Source organism: Antedon mediterranea, chromosome 6 (genome assembly GCF_964355755.1).
Source record: "Antedon mediterranea chromosome 6, ecAntMedi1.1, whole genome shotgun sequence".
NCBI lineage: Eukaryota > Metazoa > Echinodermata > Crinoidea > Comatulida > Antedonidae > Antedon > Antedon mediterranea.
The window spans coordinates 26,102,336-26,123,600 of NC_092675.1; the positions used below are offsets into that span (position 1 = coordinate 26,102,336).

General features: G+C 31.3%; 1 protein-coding gene across 1 annotated transcript; it reads left to right on the forward strand.

The window, feature by feature from the left end:
- Nucleotides 1–3,231: 3,231 nt before the first annotated feature.
- On the forward strand, nt 3,232–20,971 carry LOC140052539 (uncharacterized). Its single transcript, XM_072098148.1, has 21 exons — nt 3,232–3,540; nt 4,434–4,688; nt 5,369–5,503; nt 6,261–6,410; nt 6,688–6,819; nt 7,219–7,308; nt 7,986–8,264; nt 8,563–8,868; nt 9,125–9,403; nt 10,883–11,170; nt 12,066–12,320; nt 13,086–13,220; nt 13,977–14,126; nt 14,404–14,535; nt 14,920–15,009; nt 15,689–15,967; nt 16,266–16,571; nt 16,828–17,106; nt 18,587–18,874; nt 19,768–20,022; nt 20,785–20,971. Exons 1-21 carry the CDS (start codon nt 3,462–3,464, stop codon nt 20,949–20,951), a joined length of 4,329 nt encoding a protein of 1,442 aa, XP_071954249.1. The 5' UTR covers nt 3,232–3,461; the 3' UTR covers nt 20,952–20,971.
- The last annotated feature ends 294 nt before the right edge of the window (nt 20,972–21,265 follow it).

A 21,265-nucleotide genomic window follows, 5' to 3' on the forward strand; every position in this document is an offset into this window, starting at 1 on the left:
GCTCAGTAAAACAATCCACCTGTGTATATTGTATTAGGACGGTATTCAAATATTGATGCGCGCGCACGTGGCGGTATCGTCGTTTGATGATGATGAGAGGAGGAGGAGAGAGGAGGAATTCGAAGAAAAAGGCTCACCACCACCGCGTGGCATGTAGAGCGCGCAACATGCAGCTCTCAACAAGGAGAAGTGGGCTTTTTGTGGGGAACATATACAGCATCAACAAGCAATGCAAACTGATGCCTGGTTTGACAGGTGTCCGTTTTAGCCTAGTTCTATACACTACAGCCTAGGGGCAATTATAATAATAATAATAAGAGAAAGAATGGACCTAATAAAGGTAATATTCCTAGGCTAGGCTAGGTACCCAGCCTAGAGGCCTAGCTAGGCTAGGCCTACCTAGACTCTAGGCTAGCCTACTAGGCCTAAGCCTACGGCTATGCTAGGCATAGGCTAGTGCTAGGGCAGGACTAGCCCACTTTTCTTAGTAAGGCTAGGCCTAGTTAGAAAATCTATTGTAGGCCTAGGCTAGTAGTAGTAGTAGTAGTATTAGCCTATAGCTAGTTAGGCCTAGCCCTTATTTAGAGCTAGGCTAATACTAGCCTATGACTAGGCCTAGCTAGGCCCCTAGAGGCCTCTAGGTAGTTAGGCATTCAACTATAGGCCCTAGGCCTACTTCTATCTAGGGACTAGGTAGGCCCTAGGCTAGAGTCTCTGTAAGAATTTTTTCTTCTAACTAAGCTCTTCTATTCTAGTAAGTTGTAGGTCTAAGCTAGACCTAGGCTAGAATATTAGAATATCCTGTCCATAAAATTAATAATATTATTAATATTATATTATGCCTAAGGCCTAGGCCTCTAGATTTAGACAGTTGTTAATTAATTTTAATGAATTTATATGTTGTTTATAATAATAATGCTCTGCTATCCACCACCACCTTTATAGACATATACAAATTACACAGTTGTCAGTAGCAAAAATATTTTTAAATACAGAGATAAACAAGATTTACAGTAAACAACAGTCAATTAGAGCTCACTCTTAATTTGTAATTAATAAGGCTACTCTAGTAGTAGTAGTATAGACCATAGTTATCAATATTTAATATTAGGATGCCACTGCCAGCTAGGGAGTTGTTAAGACATAGGTATGAGGTTACTATGATAAAGATTATAGCCAGTGATCGTACCCTTGCACTTTGTATCAACAATTTACTATTAATGTCTTTGTATTTTTCAGAAAAATATTATTTCTATTCTAACTTTAGTTCAAATGCTTATTTCCTGTTCAGGCAAGTTTTATAACTTTTTACAATTTAGTATGGAGAGCAAAATGACCAATTGTTCAAAATAAGATGTTTTATATTTGGTCTATCTTTCATCAATACATTAAACAACGAAATCTACACAATATGGGCTGTAATCAGAATTTAAAATCATCCAGGCATGATAAGAGTTAAACTTGTGTTTATTTTTTACAGTTAATATGAAAGTTGATTAGGTCGATTTAGTTTTAATTATTTGTAATGATGTGTCTAATTGGAATTAGCTGATAACACGCAATGAAAATATATGTATAATAGGCTATGTGATTAGAAGATTATAGGCTACTGTATGTGATTGAAAGATGATTATAGGCTATGTGTTTGGAAGATGATTATAGGCTATGTGATTGGAAGATGATTATATAGGCTATGTGATTGGAAGATGATTATAGGCAGGGAATAATTTCGCCAGTGTAGTATAGCAAAAAGCTATACAAAACAACCTTCTTGCTACACATTTCTACAATTGTGTAGCAAAAAATACGATAGAAAACTATGATTCTCGACTAAAAATTCAGTTTGATTTGCAATATTGCTAAACAAAATTTTAAAATGAAATTTTTCTCTGATAGGCTATGTGATTGGAAGATGATTATAGGCTATGTGATTGGAAGATGATTATATAGGCTATGTGATTGGAAGATGATTATATAGGCTATGTGATTGGAAGATGATTATATAGGCTATGTGATTGGAAGATGATTATAGGCTATGTGTTTGGAAGATGATTATATAGGCTATGTGATTGGAAGATGATTATAGGCTATGTGATTGGAAGATGATTATAGGCTATAATGATTGGAAGATGATTATAGGCTATGTGATTGGAAGATGATTATAGGCTATAATGATTGGAAGATGATTATAGGCTATGTGATTGGAAGATGATTATATAGGCTATGTGATTGGAAGATGATTGTATAGGCTATGTGTTTGGAAGATGATTATAGGCTATGTGATTGGAAGATGATTATAGGCTATGTGATTGGAAGATGATTATAGGCTATGTGATTGGAAGACGATTATATAGGCTATGTGATTGGAAGATAATTGCTATGTGTTTGGAAGATGATTATAGGCTATGTGATTGGAAGATGATTATAAGCTATGTGATTGGAAGATGATTATATAGGCTATGTGATTGGAAGATGATTATATAGGCTATGTGATTGGAAGATGATTATAGGCTATGTGATTGAAAGATGATTATATAGGCTATGTGATTGGAAGATGATTATATAGGCTATGTGTTTGGAAGATGATTATAGGCTATGTGATTGAAAGATGATTATAGGCTATGTGATTGAAAGATGATAATAGGCTATAATGATTGGAAGATGATTATAGGCTATGTGATTGGAAGATGATTAGGCTATGTGATTGAAAGATGATTATAGGCTATGTGATTGGAAGATGATTATAGGCTATGTGATTGGAAGATGATTATAGGCTATGTGATTGGAAGATGATTATAGGCTATTTGATTGAAAGATGATTATAGGCTATGTGATTGGAAGATGATTATAGGCTATGTGATTGGAAGATGATTATAGGTAGCTATGTGATTGGAAGATGATTATCAAAATCATCTTGCATATTAATTTGATTGTTTTCATGCATTTTTTTTTTTCAATTTATCTTCATTTACACATGACTATATTCCCTTTTTTCATAATTTTCTTATGCTTTTTTTCTACTTATTCTCTATGCATGATTAACATGAATTCAATATAATGTTCAAAATTTACCATAGAATCACATATTTTATTACAGTAATGTTTACTGATTTTAAATAATAAAGAGGGTTATTTTAGCAAGAAAAATGATTGATGGGATCTTATAGACTGAATTAGACTGTAATTAATTATTACATATCATTTGGAATTAACCAAGTAATTTGTATCAAAACCTAGCTAATATTTATATTTCAGGGAACAATGGATATATTACAGTTTTGAATTTGATACCAAAAAGCGACTTTAACAGATATTACCAATGTTACACTCCTTCTTCATTCACTGACTATAGTCTGAGTTATGGTAGATCATTTGCAGTAGTAGATGGGGAAAGTATAACTGAAACACCGTGGATCGTGCCAGATTCAAGTCGAAGATACTTTGCAATACCTAGTGTTGGTATGGGAGTGTACTATTGTAAATTAGTGAAAGATGATGGCACCACTACAACAATTGAGACTACTAAGATAAGAGATGATGGTAAGATGTTCTGGAACCATAAATATTTTACTTTGTTAATCATAATTTGAGTAGCTTTGCTGCTCTACTGTACTAAATAGAAAATTATTCTGTAATTATTTAATACTAGTTAATGTATGATTTTTGTGAAGTACCTTTAGGCACTTTAAAGAGAACAGAAGCATTAGAAAAGAGTTACCATGTGGAAGCTTACTATAGGCTGAAAAAAATTGGAATCTGTAAACGTCTGTCAAAACATGGAGTTACTCCATGGTCAAATAAAAAATAGGTGTTATCAAAATGCGTACAAAAGCAACGATGATTACACTCATCAGTTCAGTGGATTCTACAACTGACACTAAAACAAGATGTGTTTTAATATCCAAAAATATTCCAGAAAAGAATCTGAACAGTCTAAGTCAATAAAATCCACTCTCAAACATGCACCAAATAATCGTAAATGAACACACAAATTTAGTGTTAAATAGCTGCGAATAGATTAGAGAGACACGCCCGCTATTGTTTTTATTGGTAGGCGTAACGTATAGCCGCACCTACCATTTCTAAGCAAAAGTCCTATTCTTTTCATTAGAAAACCAATGTGCATTGTGACAGCATCTAAAAAAGCGACCATACTTTTGTAATAAATAGTAAAAAATAACATCAACCTCAAAGGTATTTGACCCTATTTAGCCAAAAAAAAAGATTATTGAGAGTCGGGAACAGGAAGGTTGGTGGCGGGAATCTGAGCCACTTTCAAAACAAAATAACAATAAAAAAGAACATTGCGTTTTATTTTACAAATATTTTATGAAATTAATACAGACTGGAAAAGAAAGAAGTTTCTTAAAAAATGGTAATAACTGTATATTTCTTTGAGTTTTTAAAGTGGTATTTTATTATTTTCTAAACAGCTTTAATAACACCAGTTAATTCTAAAACCACTGTAACAGTGAATGTTTGTGATGATGTCACAATTAAATTTGACACCGATATAATTAGCGGTGATTTAATGTGGAGGAAGGATGGATCTACTCCATTTAAAAGTGGAACAGAAACAAGCACGACCTTTAACCCGGTAGAGACTACTGATGCTGGGATGTATGAGCTTTATTTAAATGGTGCTCGTTCAGATCGTAGACACTCATTTATCAAGTTGATTGTACGAGGTAAAACTTTGTTATATTGTTTAAAAAATCAAATAATGTATTGGATTTCAACTTTGTTTTAATATTTTTATGCAATTGACACTTTACTTTATCCTTATTTTCTTTGTACACACTTTCCTCAAATAGGAACTGCACAATATTCAATTTTTAAAAATGTTTATAATAAAAAGCTATTAACTTCTCCGAGGGATATTTTAAACACTCCTCTCTTAAAATTAGTTGTTACAATTTAAGAAACTCTAAATTATTATTACTTCAATGCTACATTTTGGAAGCAACTCCCTAACACTTTATTTGCAGTAGCTTCATTGAAGAAAAGTAAGGAAAACAAAATAAAAAAAGGTATCATCCTGAATGTTTGGGTGTTAATGAAGTATATTTGCAGAACATGCCTATTGATTTTTTATACTAACATGCCCTCTGCATCCTAGTACTGTAGTAGTAAGCCCTGAATATAGTTTTCTTTGATATATTTGCCAAGTAGGCTTACTCACTTTCTGAATGCTTTCCCTTTAATTATTTGTTTACTTTTTATTTTCTTGTTTTACTTTATATTTAAATTAGTAAGTGAGACAAAGTTTCCTTCTAGTCGGGTCCTTTAATTTTGTATTCATCATAATTATATCATTAATTTAAATTCATAAATGTCAACTCAATTAGTCAATCATTTTCATACATAGCGTGTCCGTGTCACAAATGGGGTCCACCTAACTGCACTGGCGATTGTGATTACTGCTATAATGGAGGTGTATGTGATGACAAAACTGGATTTTGTATCTGTGCGCCTGGATTTAATGGATCCACATGTGAAATTGGTAAGAAAAACATGTGTTTTCATAAAAACTAGTAAATGTTTTAACATTAAATTTACCAATGATACATGACTCGAGCAGCCATTTAAAAAATTGTTGTACTGTCCCCCAGAAACAAAATTCTTAACCTTTTTGTTGTTGAATATGCCATTTTAATGTCACTTTATTTTCGTTCTTTGTAATCAACTTTATTAAAACATACAAAACAACCTATTCAAAATCGGATTTAATTAATCTTCATTTTTCATGTTTTAGGGGACAATACATCTTTAAAATAGTGTAAATCTAAATAGGCTTATACTTCATAGAATCAAATGGGTTATTGTAGACTATCTTAGACTATCAATGATGTGGTAGAAATAGGAACCAAGCATTAGTACAGTACAACAAACTGTTGTTAATTTAAATGGATGTTTATCCTTTACTGGAGTTAGAGAGTCATATCATTCCCAATGAAAGTGTTTCTTCTGCTTTTAACCCTCCTGCGCACTCTGCTTATTATTGTGTCCTTTTGCTTGTTTTATGTTTTTTGCTGAAAAAGAGGAATTAAGTAAGAAATAATGTATTTTAACCCACACCTCATGTATTTACAGTATGTTTTTTTTCTCATCAGTTATTCATTTTTTATTAAATTTTATTGCTTTATTAGTTAGTTTTCACATCTTGATAGACTAATAATAATAATAATAATAATAATAGGATATTGAAAAGGGCCATGCCTCTGAAATAATTTGGATTTAATGTCTGCCATTATTTTTAGCATGTGGTGGCAATAGTCATGGTTGGAATTGTGAAAATTTTTGTTCCAGACGACCAGACCTTTCTTCGTGTAAAAACGTTCTGTTTTGTTTACCTGATCCATATGGATGTACCTGTGTTACCGGTTACAAAGGAATAAAATGTGACATAGGTAAATATATAATCATGGATTTATCCATAATTAAAAAAAATGTTCTGCTTTTCTTCCTTAATATACATTTTAGTTACAATCAAGTATAACAATCATGTATAACAGCCAGATAGGTATCTGTTAACAATATAATATATTCTAAGGAATTATTCATTTTATCACAAACTTTGAAGATTTGTTTTTCCTCTGGAAAAAGAAAAATCTTTTGAAATGTTGCGTTAAATAGGCCAATGGTTAATTGTTTAATAACATAATATTTCAAATCATCATCAAACAGAATGTTCACCTGGTACATTTGGAGCAGACTGTACTCAAACATGTCATTGTCAAGAAGGTGCATGTGATCGATATACAGGAATATGTACTGAATCGGCATGTGCGTTTCCGTGGACAGGATATAACTGCCAACGTAAGATAAGATAAGATAAGATAACTTTTATTGATCCTCAAAAAGGAAATTCATTGCTCGTCATAATAACAAGAAAACACAATAAAAACAAATACAGTATAGCATAAAACCATTCATATAAAAACATAAAAAAATACAAGATAAAATTATCTTCTTGACTTCCTGAATTCATTATAGTATAAGAAAGGTTAAAGTTTGCCAATTATTAAAATCTAATCTTTTATATTACCATTATCTGATGATAATCTTCGAAAATTTGTAAAGTAAAATCATTTATACAATATATTTTAGGTTTTTCTTTTTTTAATTGATGAAATATCTTTGTGTTGGTAACAACATAAAATTAAATGAATATAAACTAAATATCCTTAGAACAGCATATTTTAATATTTCGTTTAGAATGCCAAACTGGTGAAGTGTGTGAAGAAAATGAATGTAAGGAACCATGCGAATATTACAGAGAAAATGGCATATGTAAAGAATATGTTAGTAAGTTCCCTGTTAGATTTTCATCAGTAGAATCCTTACAAACGATGATAGCGATGAAGTAGCTCTTTTAAACCCAACATGTTCAGTCTTGGTCACATTTTATACTAATTTGAATTTTTAGTGTCCTGTCAGATTGCGTGTGTCTGTTTGTTTGTTAGGATTACTCAAAAAGTTATTGCAAGATCTTTACCAAAATGAAAATTCAGATAGATATGTTGCCAGGTACCACTCCATTCAATTTTAGTAGGCAATCCGAACCAGGGTCATAATTCAGGACCTTTTTTAGTATTATTTTCGGACCTGCTGAAACTGAAAATTATTTTCTTGAGAACTACTTGTCCAAAAAACTTCATTTTTGAACAAAAGGCAAGAGTTAAAATTTGTGATCTGTAATTTTAAAACATAATTTGATTTAATGTACAGATTTTGTTATACTAGTATGTCAAAAAGTATTTAAAAAAAAAAGGAATCTGTATTTTTTGTGTTGCTGTTCTCTTGTTAGTCAACTGAAACCTATTGTTAGTTCAAAGGATGGTTACATAACCATTACACTAACTTGTTGAGTTGAGTGTTGCAGTGAAAAAAAAAAAAATTATCCAAACCCAAACCAAAAGTTAAATAGAACCAATAAAAATTAACTAATTAATTTTTTATATATTTATATTTTGAATTGTCAGGAATTATTAATGCCACATTTGTTCCAGCAAATAACAACCAGAACACAACTGCATCATGTTCAGTAAAACATTATGGTACAAAAAACATTACAACAATGATTATGGTGACTAACAAACATTTCACTGAAAATATTACAAAAGTGGTAGAAATAGAACAAGATGGTGAGAATATAACAACATACACATTTTCGGTGACATCAAATGTTGATTCAACTTATGAATGTGTAATTGCATACCCATGTTTTTCGGCTCGGAGACAAATATTTGCTGATATTTTTCGTAAGTAATAAAAACTATAATCAAAATTTGCGTTACTTTTAAATCATTTCAACAATTCTATCTTACTAGGGAAATATTTTTATATTTACATCACACTTGAATGTTATATTTGTTTATTTGAAGAGAATCAGTTAAATGCGCCTATTGAACTTGGGTCTGCCTTGTTAGATTACACAGTTCCAATTCAACTCATGAAAATATTGCTCTCACATTTCCATTTTTGAGCATTGACTGTATTTATTTCATATGAGCTAAACTAATTGACTATTATTTTTACATTTTATAAACAACTTATTAGGGTTGCCTGTCTACAATGGAAGCTTGACAGTACTCAATATATCAGGATCCTTTATCACCATTGAATGGACGGCATGGGACAGCAATACTGATTATGGAAATGGTCCAGTTGTTGGATACTTTTTATACCACAAACTGAGCAATACCAATGATTGGATGAAGAGATTATATGAGAATTCTTTATCAGGCACTGTTAATGGGTTGTGTGATAAAGAATACACTTTTAGTGTTTCTGCTGTGAGACCTGGTGAAGGAGGTGAAGGACCAATTGGAAAAGATGGAGTCACAGTAAAACCTCATTGTGAAAGTAAGTGAGCACTGTATGTCAACTAAAGAATCACAACTGGCAATGTGTAATGTGACACATTCACATTTCTAGGCTAAGTACCACTTTATTGGACATCTGTTGCCGTTGTTCAAGGAGGTTGCAAACTTTTTAACTTTACTTACCACTTAAAACACCAGATAACCTAAAGTTGAAAATGATACAGTAGTAATGGGATATTGTGACTTTCGCCCTTTTGCCGACAATGTGAAGTATTTTTCTTTTTATTTCTTGCCAGAAATTACCAATGCCACATTTGTTCCAGCAAATAACAACCAGAACACAACTGCATCATGTTCAGTAAAACATTATGGTACAAAAAACATTACAACAATGATTATGGTGACCAACAAACATTTCACTGAAAATATTACAAAACTGGTAGAAATAGAACAAGATGGTGAGAATACAACAAAGTACACATTTTCTGTGACATCAAATGTTGATTCCACATACAAATGTGTAATAGTGCATGAAGGATTTTCTGTTCAACGTGAAATTTTACCTGAAGTGTTTCGTAAGTCAAACAAATTGTAATAATTAAAGATTGAAATATAAATCTGCATTACTTTTTTAATCTTTCCAGCTGTTATGTGTTATTAATGAAATATTTTATATTACAAAACCGAAGCATGTCATATATGGCGTAGTCTTTGACCTTCCAAGACAAACTGTAAGATTCGACAACTAGACCCTGTCTGGAATAAAACAGACAATCTTTCAACTCATGAAAATACTCTCCCCTTAACTATTTAAATTATTCTCTGCTCAACTATTAACTATTGTTGATTATTGACATAAATACACAACATTTGTTATTAGGGTTACCAGTCTACGCTGGAAACTTGACGGTAGATATGAACACTTTTTGTTTTTATGGTGGCCATTTTGAAATCAAGATGGCCGCCATACCGGACGTTGGACACTTGGCACCCCCCGATATTTTGAATCTATATACATCAAAGAAACTTTGTGGAAAGTTTCATGCTTTGGTAATAAACTGCACAACTTGGCTATTTTTATGGCGTTAACTGCTCTACTAATGTGATTGGAAGATGATTATAGGCTATGTGATTGGAAGATGATTATAGGCTATGTGATTGGAAGATGATTATATAGGCTATGTGATTGAAAGATGATTATAGGCTATGTGATTGGAAGATGATTAGAGGCTATGTGATTGGAAGATGATTATAGGCTATGTGATTGGAAGATGATTATATAGGCTATGTGATTGGAAGATGATTATATAGGCTATGTGATTGAAAGATGATTATATAGGCTATGTGATTGGAAGATGATTATATAGGCTATGTGTTTGGAAGATGATTATAGGCTATGTGATTGAAAGATGATTATAGGCTATGTGATTGAAAGATGATTATAGGCTATAATGATTGGAAGATGATTATAGGCTATGTGATTGGAAGATGATTAGGCTATGTGATTGAAAGATGATTATAGGCTATGTGATTGGAAGATGATTATAGGCTATGTGATTGGAAGATGATTATAGGCTATGTGATTGGAAGATGATTATAGGCTATTTGATTGAAAGATGGTTATAGGCTATGTGATTGGAAGATGATTATAGGCTATGTGATTGGAAGATGATTATAGGTAGCTATGTGATTGGAAGATGATTATCAAAATCATCTTGCATATTAATTTGATTGTTTTCATGCATTTTTTTTTCAATTTATCTTCATTTACACATGACTATATTCCCTTTTTTCATTATTTTCTTATGCTTTTTTTCTACTTATTCTCTATGCATGATTAACATGAATTCAATATAATGTTCAAAATTTACCATAGAATCACATATTTTATTACAGTAATGTTTACTGATTTTAAATAATAAAGAGGGTTATTTTAGCAAGAAAAATGATTGATGGGATCTTATAGACTGAATTAGACTGTAATTAATTATTACATATCATTTGGAATTAACCAAGTAATTTGTATCAAAACCTAGCTAATATTTATATTTCAGGGAACAATGGATATATTACAGTTTTGAATTTGATACCAAAAAGCGACTTTAACAGATATTACCAATGTTACACTCCTTCTTCATTCACTGACTATAGTCTGAGTTATGGTAGATCATTTGCAGTAGTAGATGGGGAAAGTATAACTGAAACACCGTGGATCGTGCCAGATTCAAGTCGAAGATACTTTGCAATACCTAGTGTTGGCATGGGAGTGTACTATTGTAAATTAGTGAAAGATGATGGCACCACTACAACAATTGTTGAGACTACTAAGATAAGAGATGATGGTAAGATGTTCTGGAACCATAAATATTTTACTTTGTTAATCATAATTTGAGTAGCTTTGCTGCTCTACTGTACTAAATAGAAAATTATTCTGTAATTATTTAATACTAGTTAATGTATGATTTTTGTGAAGTACCTTTAGGCACTTTAAAGAGAACAGAAGCATTAGAAAAGAGTTACCATGTGGAAGCTTACTATAGGCTGAAAAAAATTGGAATCTGTAAACGTCTGTCAAATCATGGAGTTACTCCATGGTCAAATAAAAAATAGGTGTTATCAAAATGCGTACAAAAGCAACGATGATTACACTCATCAGTTCAGTGGATTCTACAACTGACACTAAAACAAGATGTGTTTTAATATCCAAAAATATTCCAGAAAAGAATCTGAACAGTCTAAGTCAATAAAATCCACTCTCAAACATGCACCAAATAATCGTAAATGAACACACAAATTTAGTGTTAAATAGCTGCGAATAGATTAGAGAGACACGCCCGCTATTGTTTTTATTGGTAGGCGTAACGTATAGCCGCACCTACCATTTCTAAGCAAAAGTCCTATTCTTTTCATTAGAAAACCAATGGGCATTGTGACAGCATCTAAAAAAGCGACCATACTTTTGTAATAAATAGTAAAAAATAACATCAACCTCAAAGGTATTTGACCCTATTTAGCCAAAAAAAAAGATTATTGAGAGTTGGGAACAGGAAGGTTGGTGGCGGGAATCTGAGCCACTTTCAAAACAAAATAACAATAAAAAAGAACATTGCGTTTTAATTTTACAAATATTTTATGAAATTAATACAGACTGGAAAAGAAAGAAGTTTCTTAAAAAAATGGTAATAACTGTATATTTCTTTGAGTTTTTAAAGTGGTATTTTATTATTTTCTAAACAGCTTTAATAACACCAGTTAATTCTAAAACCACTGTAACAGTGAATGTTTGTGATGATGTCACAATTAAATTTGACACCGATATAATTAGCGGTGATTTAATGTGGAGGAAGGATGGATCTACTCCATTTAAAAGTGGAACAGAAACAAGCACGACCTTTAACCCGGTAGAGACTACTGATGCTGGGATGTATGAGCTTTATTTAAATGGTGCTCGTTCAGATCGTAGACACTCATTTATCAAGTTGATTGTACGAGGTAAAACTTTGTTATATTGTTTAAAAAATCAAATAATGTATTGGATTTCAACTTTGTTTTAATATTTTTATGCAATTGACACTTTACTTCATCCTTATTTTCTGCAATACTATTCTGGGCTTCTGTTATTGTTCAAAGGTCAATAAAATAATTAATTGTAGAAATATAATTTTATTGTAGACACTTTGTACACACTTTCCTCAAATAGGAACTGCACAATATTCAATTTTTAAAAATGTTTATAATAAAAAGCTATTAACTTCTCCGAGGGATATTTTAAACACTCCTCCCTTAAAATTAGTTGTTACAATTTAAGAAACTCTAAATTATTATTACTTCAATGCTACATTTTGGAAGCAACTTCCTTACACTTTATTTGCATTAGCTTCCGAATTGAAGAAAAGTAAGGAAAACAAAATAAAAAAAGGTATCATCCTGAATGTTTGGGTGTTAATGAAGTATATTTGCAGAACATGCCTATTGATTTTTTATACTAACATGCCCTCTGCATCCTAGTACTGTAGTAGTAAGCCCTGAATATAGTTTTCTTTGATATATTTGCCAAGTAGGCTTACTCACTTTCTGAATGCTTTCCCTTTAATTATTTGTTTACTTTTTATTTTCTTGTTTTACTTTATATTTAAATTAGTAAGTGAGACAAAGTTTCCTTCTAGTCGGGTCCTTTAATTTTGTATTCATCATAATTATATCATTAATTTAAATTCATAAATGTCAACTCAATTAGTCAATCATTTTCATACATAGCGTGTCCGTGTCACAAATGGGGTCCACCTAACTGCACTGGCGATTGTGATTACTGCTATAATGGAGGTGTATGTGATGACAAAACTGGATTTTGTATCTGTGCGCCTGGATTTAATGGATCCACATGTGAAATTGGTAAGAAAAACATGTGTTTTCATAAAAACTAGTAAATGTTTTAACATTAAATTTACCAATGATACATGACTCGAGCAGCCATTTAAAAAATTGTTGTATTGTCCCCCAGAAACAAAATTCTTAACCTTTTTGTTGTTGAATATGCCATTTTAATGTCACTTTATTTTCGTTCTTTGTAATCAACTTTATTAAAACATACAAAACAACCTATTCAAAATCGGATTTAATTAATCTTCATTTTTCATGTTTTAGGGGACAATACATCTTTAAAATAGTGTAAATCTAAATAGGCTTATACTTCATAGAATCAAATGGGTTATTGTAGACTATCTTAGACTATCAATGATGTGGTAGAAATAGGAACCAAGCATTAGTACAGTACAACAAACTGTTATTCATTAATGAATGGATGTTTATCCTTTACTGGAGTTAGAGAGTCATATCATTCCCAATGAAAGTGTTTCTTCTGCTTTTAACCCTCCTGCGCACTCTGCTTATTATTGTGTCCTTTTGCTTGTTTTATGTTTTTTGCTGAAAAAGAGGAATTAAGTAAGAAATAATGTATTTTAACCCACACCTCATGTATTTACAGTATGTTTTTTTTCTCATCAGTTATTCATTTTTTATTAAATTTTATTGCTTTATTATTTAGTTTTCACATCTTGATAGACTAATAATAATAATAATAATAATAGGATATTTAAAAGGGCCATGCCTCTGAAATAATTTGGATTTAATGTCTGCCATTATTTTTAGCATGTGGTGGCAATAGTCATGGTTGGAATTGTGAAAATTTTTGTTCCAGACGACCAGACCTTTCTTCGTGTAAAAACGTTCTGTTTTGTTTACCTGATCCATATGGATGTACCTGTGTTACCGGTTACAAAGGAATAAAATGTGACATAGGTAAATATATAATCATGGATTTATCCATAATTAAAAAAAATGTTCTGCTTTTCTTCCTTAATATACATTTTAGTTACAATCAAGTATAACAATCATGTATAACAGCCAGATAGGTATCTGTTAACAATATAATATATTCTAAGGAATTATTCATTTTATCACAAACTTTGAAGATTTGTTTTTCCTCTGGAAAAAGAAAAATCTTTTGAAATGTTGCGTTAAATAGGCCAATGGTTAATTGTTTAATAACATAATATTTCAAATCATCATCAAACAGAATGTTCACCTGGTACATTTGGAGCAGACTGTACTCAAACATGTCATTGTCAAGAAGGTGCATGTGATCGATATACAGGAATATGCACTGAATCGGCATGTGCGTTTCCGTGGACAGGATATAACTGCCAACGTAAGATAAGATAAGATAAGATAAGATAACTTTTATTGATCCTCAAAAAGGAAATTCATTGCTCGTCATAATAACAAGAAAACACAATAAAAACAAATACAGTATAGCATAAAACCATTCATATAAAAACATAAAAAAATGCAAGATAAAATTATCTTCTTGACTTCCTGAATTCATTATAGTATAAGAAAGGTTAAAGTTTGCCAATTATTAAAATCTAATCTTTTATATTACCATTATCTGATGATAATCTTCGAAAATTTGTAAAGTAAAATCATTTTTCTTTTTTTAATTGATGAAATATCTTTGTGTTGGTAACAACATAAAATTAAATGAATATAAACTAAATATCCTTAGAACAGCATATTTTAATATTTCGTTTAGAATGCCAAACTGGTGAAGTGTGTGAAGAAAATGAATGTAAGGAACCATGCGAATATTACAGAGAAAATGGCATATGTAAAGAATATGTTAGTAAGTTCCCTGTTAGATTTTCATCAGTAGAATCCTTACAAACGATGATAGCGATGAAGTAGCTCTTTTAAACCCAACATGTTCAGTCTTGGTCACATTTTATACTAATTTGAATTTTTAGTGTCCTGTCAGATTGCGTGTGTCTGTTTGTTTGTTAGGATTACTCAAAAAGTTATTGCAAGATCTTTACCAAAATGAAAATTCAGATAGATGTGTTGTCAGGTACCACTCCATTCAATTTTAGTAGGCAATCCGAACCAGGGTCATAATTCAGGACCTTTTTTAGTATTATTTTCGGACCTGCTGAAACTGAAAATTATTTTCTTGAGAACTACTTGTCCAAAAAACTTCATTTTTGAACAAAAGGCAGAGTTAAAATTTGTGATCTGTAATTTTAAAACATAATTTGATTTAATGTACAGATTTTGTTATACTAGTATGTCAAAAAGTCTTTAAAAAAAAAAATTAATCTGTATTTTTTGTGTTGCTGTTCTCTTGTTAGTCAACTGAAACCTATTGTTAGTTCAAAGGATGGTTACATAACCATTACACTAACTTGTTGAGTTGAGTGTTGCAGTGAAAAAAAAAAAAAAATTATCCAAACCCAAACCAAAAGTTAAATAGAGCCAATAAAAATTAACTAATTAATTTTTTATATATTTATATTTTGAATTGTCAGGAATTATTAATGCCACATTTGTACCAGCAAATAACAACCAGAACACAACTGCATCATGTTCAGTAAAACATTATGGTACAAAAAACATTACAACAATGATTATGGTGACTAACAAACATTTCACTGAAAATATTACAAAAGTGGTAGAAATAGAACAAGATGGTGAGAATATAACAACATACACATTTTCGGTGACATCAAATGTTGATTCAACTTATGAATGTGTAATTGCATACCCATGTTTTTCGGCTCGGAGACAAATATTTGCTGATATTTTTCGTAAGTAATAAAAACTATAATCAAAATTTGCGTTACTTTTAAATCATTTCAACAATTCTATCTTACTAGGGAAATATTTTTATATTTACATCACACTTGAATGTTATATTTGTTTATTTGAAGAGAATCAGTTAAATGCGCCTATTGAACTTGGGTCTGCCTTGTTGGATTACACAGTTCCAATTCAACTAATGAAAATATTGCTCTCACATTTCCATTTTTGAGCATTGACTGTATTTATTTCATATGAGCTAAACTAATTGACTATTATTTTTACATTTTATAAACAACTTATTAGGGTTGCCTGTCTACAATGGAAGCTTGACAGTACTCAATATATCAGGATCCTTTATCACCATTGAATGGACGGCATGGGACAGCAATACTGATTATGGAAATGGTCCAGTTGTTGGATACTTTTTATACCACAAACTGAGCAATACCAATGATTGGATGAAGAGATTATATGAGAATTCTTTATCAGGCACTGTTAATGGGTTGTGTGATAAAGAATACACTTTTAGTGTTTCTGCTGCGAGACCTGGTGAAGGAGGTGAAGGACCAATTGGAAAAGATGGAGTCACAGTAAAACCTCATTGTGAAAGTAAGTGAGCACTGTATGTCAACTAAAGAATCACAACTGGCAATGTGTAATGTGACACATTCACATTTCTAGGCTAAGTACCACTTTATTGGACATCTGTTGCCTTTGTTCAAGGAGGTTGCAAACTTTTTAACTTTACTTACCACTTAAAATACCAGATAACCTAAAGTTGAAAATGATACAGTAGTAATGGGATATTGTGACTTTCGCCCTTTTGCCGACAATGTGAAGTATTTTTCTTTTTATTTCTTGCCAGAAATTACCAATGCCACATTTGTTCCAGCAAATAACAACCAGAACACAACTGCTTCATGTTCAGTAAAACATTATGGTACAAAAAACATTACAACAATGATTATGGTGACTAACAAACATTTCACTGAAAATATTACAAAACTGGTAGAAATAGAACAAGATGGTGAGAATATAACAAAGTACACATTTTCTGTGACATCAAATGTTGATTCCACATACAAATGTGTAATAGTGCATGAAGGATTTTCTGTTCAACGTGAAATTTTACCTGAAGTGTTTCGTAAGTCAAACAAATTGTAATAATTAAAGATTGAAATATAAATCTGCATTACTTTTTTAATCTTTCCAGCTGTTATGTGTTATTAATGAAATATTTTATATTACAAAACCGAAGCATGTCATATATGGCCTAGTCTTTGACCTTCCAAGACAAACTGTAAGATTCGACAACTAGACCCTGTCTGGAATAAAACAGACAATCTTTTAACTCATGAAAATACTCTCCCCTTAACTATTTAAATTATTCTCTGCTCAACTATTAACTATTGTTGATTATTGACATCAATACACAACATTTGTTATTAGGGTTACCAGTCTACGCTGGAAACTTGACGGTAGATATAAACACTTTTTGTTTTTATGGTGGCCATTTTGAAATCAAGATGGCCGCCATACCGGACGTTGGACACTTGGCACCCCCCGATATTTTGAATCTATATACATCAAAGAAACTTTGTGGAAAGTTTCATGCTTTGGTAATAAAGTGCACAACTTGGCTATTTTTATGGCGTTAACTGCTCTACTAATGTGATTGGAAGATGATTATAGGCTATGTGATTGGAAGATGATTATAGGCTATGTGATTGGAAGATGATTATATAGGCTATGTGATTGAAAGATGATTATAGGCTATGTGATTGGAAGATGATTAGAGGCTATGTGATTGGAAGATGATTATAGGCTATGTGATTGGAAGATGATTATATAGGCTATGTGATTGGAAGATGATTATATAGGCTATGTGATTGAAAGATGATTATATAGGCTATGTGATTGGAAGATGATTATATAGGCTATGTGTTTGGAAGATGATTATAGGCTATGTGATTGAAAGATGATTATAGGCTATGTGATTGAAAGATGATTATAGGCTATAATGATTGGAAGATGATTATAGGCTATGTGATTGGAAGATGATTAGGCTTTGTGATTGAAAGATGATTATAGGCTATGTGATTGGAAGATGATTATAGGCTATGTGATTGGAAGATGATTATAGGCTATGTGATTGGAAGATGATTATAGGCTATTTGATTGAAAGATGATTATAGGCTATGTGATTGGAAGATGATTATAGGCTATGTGATTGGAAGATGATTATAGGTAGCTATGTGATTGGAAGATGATTATCAAAATCATCTTGCATATTAATTTGATTGTTTTCATGCATTTTTTTTTTCAATTTATCTTCATTTACACATGACTATATTCCCTTTTTTCATTATTTTCTTATGCTTTTTTTCTACTTATTCTCTATGCATGATTAACATGAATTCAATATAATGTTCAAAATTTACCATAGAATCACATATTTTATTACAGTAATGTTTACTGATTTTAAATAATAAAGAGGGTTATTTTAGCAAGAAAAATGATTGATGGGATCTTATAGACTGAATTAGACTGTAATTAATTATTACATATCATTTGGAATTAACCAAGTAATTTGTATCAAAACCTAGCTAATATTTATATTTCAGGGAACAATGGATATATTACAGTTTTGAATTTGATACCAAAAAGCGACTTTAACAGATATTACCAATGTTACACTCCTTCTTCATTCACTGACTATAGTCTGAGTTATGGTAGATCATTTGCAGTAGTAGATGGGGAAAGTATAACTGAAACACCGTGGATCGTGCCAGATTCAAGTCGAAGATACTTTGCAATACCTAGTGTTGGCATGGGAGTGTACTATTGTAAATTAGTGAAAGATGATGGCACCACTACAACAATTGTTGAGACTACTAAGATAAGAGATGATGGTAAGATGTTCTGGAACCATAAATATTTTACTTTGTTAATCATAATTTGAGTAGCTTTGCTGCTCTACTGTACTAAATAGAAAATTATTCTGTAATTATTTAATACTAGTTAATGTATGATTTTTGTGAAGTACCTTTAGGCACTTTAAAGAGAACAGAAGCATTAGAAAAGAGTTACCATGTGGAAGCTTACTATAGGCTGAAAAAAATTGGAATCTGTAAACGTCTGTCAAATCATGGAGTTACTCCATGGTCAAATCAAAAATAGGTGTTATCAAAATGCGTACAAAAGCAACGATGATTACACTCATCAGTTCAGTGGATTCTACAACTGACACTAAACAAGATGTGTTTTAATATCCAAAAATATTCCAGAAAAGAATCTGAACAGTCTAAGTCAATAAAATCCACTCTCAAACATGCACCAAATAATCGTAAATGAACACACAAATTTAGTGTTAAATAGCTGCGAATAGATTAGAGAGACACGCCCGCTATTGTTTTTATTGGTAGGCGTAACGTATAGCCGCACCTACCATTTCTAAGCAAAAGTCCTATTCTTTTCATTAGAAAACCAATGTGCATTGTGACAGCATCTAAAAAAGCGACCATACTTTTGTAATAAATAGTAAAAAATAACATCAACCTCAAAGGTATTTGACCCTATTTAGCCAAAAAAAAGATTATTGAGAGTTGGGAACAGGAAGGTTGGTGGCGGGAATCTGAGCCACTTTCAAAACAAAATAACAATAAAAAAGAACATTGCGTTTTAATTTTACAAATATTTTATGAAATTAATACAGACTGGAAAAGAAAGAAGTTTCTTAAAAAAATGGTAATAACTGTATATTTCTTTGAGTTTTTAAAGTGGTATTTTATTATTTTCTAAACAGCTTTAATAACACCAGTTAATTCTAAAACCACTGTAACAGTGAATGTTTGTGATGATGTCACAATTAAATTTGACACCGATATAATTAGCGGTGATTTAATGTGGAGGAAGGATGGATCTACTCCATTTAAAAGTGGAACAGAAACAAGCACGACCTTTAACCCGGTAGAGACTACTGATGCTGGGATGTATGAGCTTTATTTAAATGGTGCTCGTTCAGATCGTAGACACTCATTTATCAAGTTGATTGTACGAGGTAAAACTTTGTTATATTGTTTAAAAAATCAAATAATGTATTGGATTTCAACTTTGTTTTAATATTTTTATGCAATTGACACTTTACTTCATCCTTATTTTCTGCAATACTATTCTGGGCTTCTGTTATTGTTCAAAGGTCAATAAAATAATTAATTGTAGAAATATAATTTTATTGTAGACACTTTGTACACACTTTCCTCAAATAGGAACTGCACAATATTCAATTTTTAAAAATGTTTATAATAAAAAGCTATTAACTTCTCCGAGGGATATTTTAAACACTCCTCCCTTAAAATTAGTTGTTACAATTTAAGAAACTCTAAATTATTATTACTTCAATGCTACATTTTGGAAGCAACTCCCTAACACTTTATTTGCATTAGCTTCCGAATTGAAGAAAAGTAAGGAAAACAAAATAAAAAAAGGTATCATCCTGAATGTTTGGGTGTTAATGAAGTATATTTGCAGAACATGCCTATTGATTTTTTATACGAACATGCCCTCTGCATCCTAGTACTGTAGTAGTAAGCCCTGAATATAGTTTTCTTTGATATATTTGCCAAGTAGGCTTACTCACTTTCTGAATGCTTTCCCTTTAATTATTTGTTTACTTTTTATTTTCTTTTACTTTATATTTAAATTAGTAAGTGAGACAAAGTTTCCTTCTAGTCGGGTCCTTTAATTTTGTATTCATCATAATTATATCATTAATTTAAATTCATAAATGTCAACTCAATTAGTCAATCATTTTCATACATAGCGTGTCCGTGTCACAAATGGGGTCCACCTAACTGCACTGGCGATTGTGAATACTGCTATAATGGAGGTGTATGTGATGACAAAACTGGATTTTGTATCTGTGCGCCTGGATTTAATGGATCCACATGTGAAATTGGTAAGAAAAACATGTGTTTTCATAAAAACTAGTAAATGTTTTAACATTAAATTTACCAATGATACATGACTCGAGCAGCCATTTAAAAAATTGTTGTACTGTCCCCCAGAAACAAAATTCTTAACCTTTTTGTTGTTGAATATGCCATTTTAATGTCACTTTATTTTCGTTCTTTGTAATCAACTTTATTAAAACATACAAAACAACCTATTCAAAATCGGATTTAATTAATCTTCATTTTTCATGTTTTAGGGGACAATACATCTTTAAAATAGTGTAAATCTAAATAGGCTTATACTTCATAGAATCAAATGGGTTATTGTAGACTATCTTAGACTATCAATGA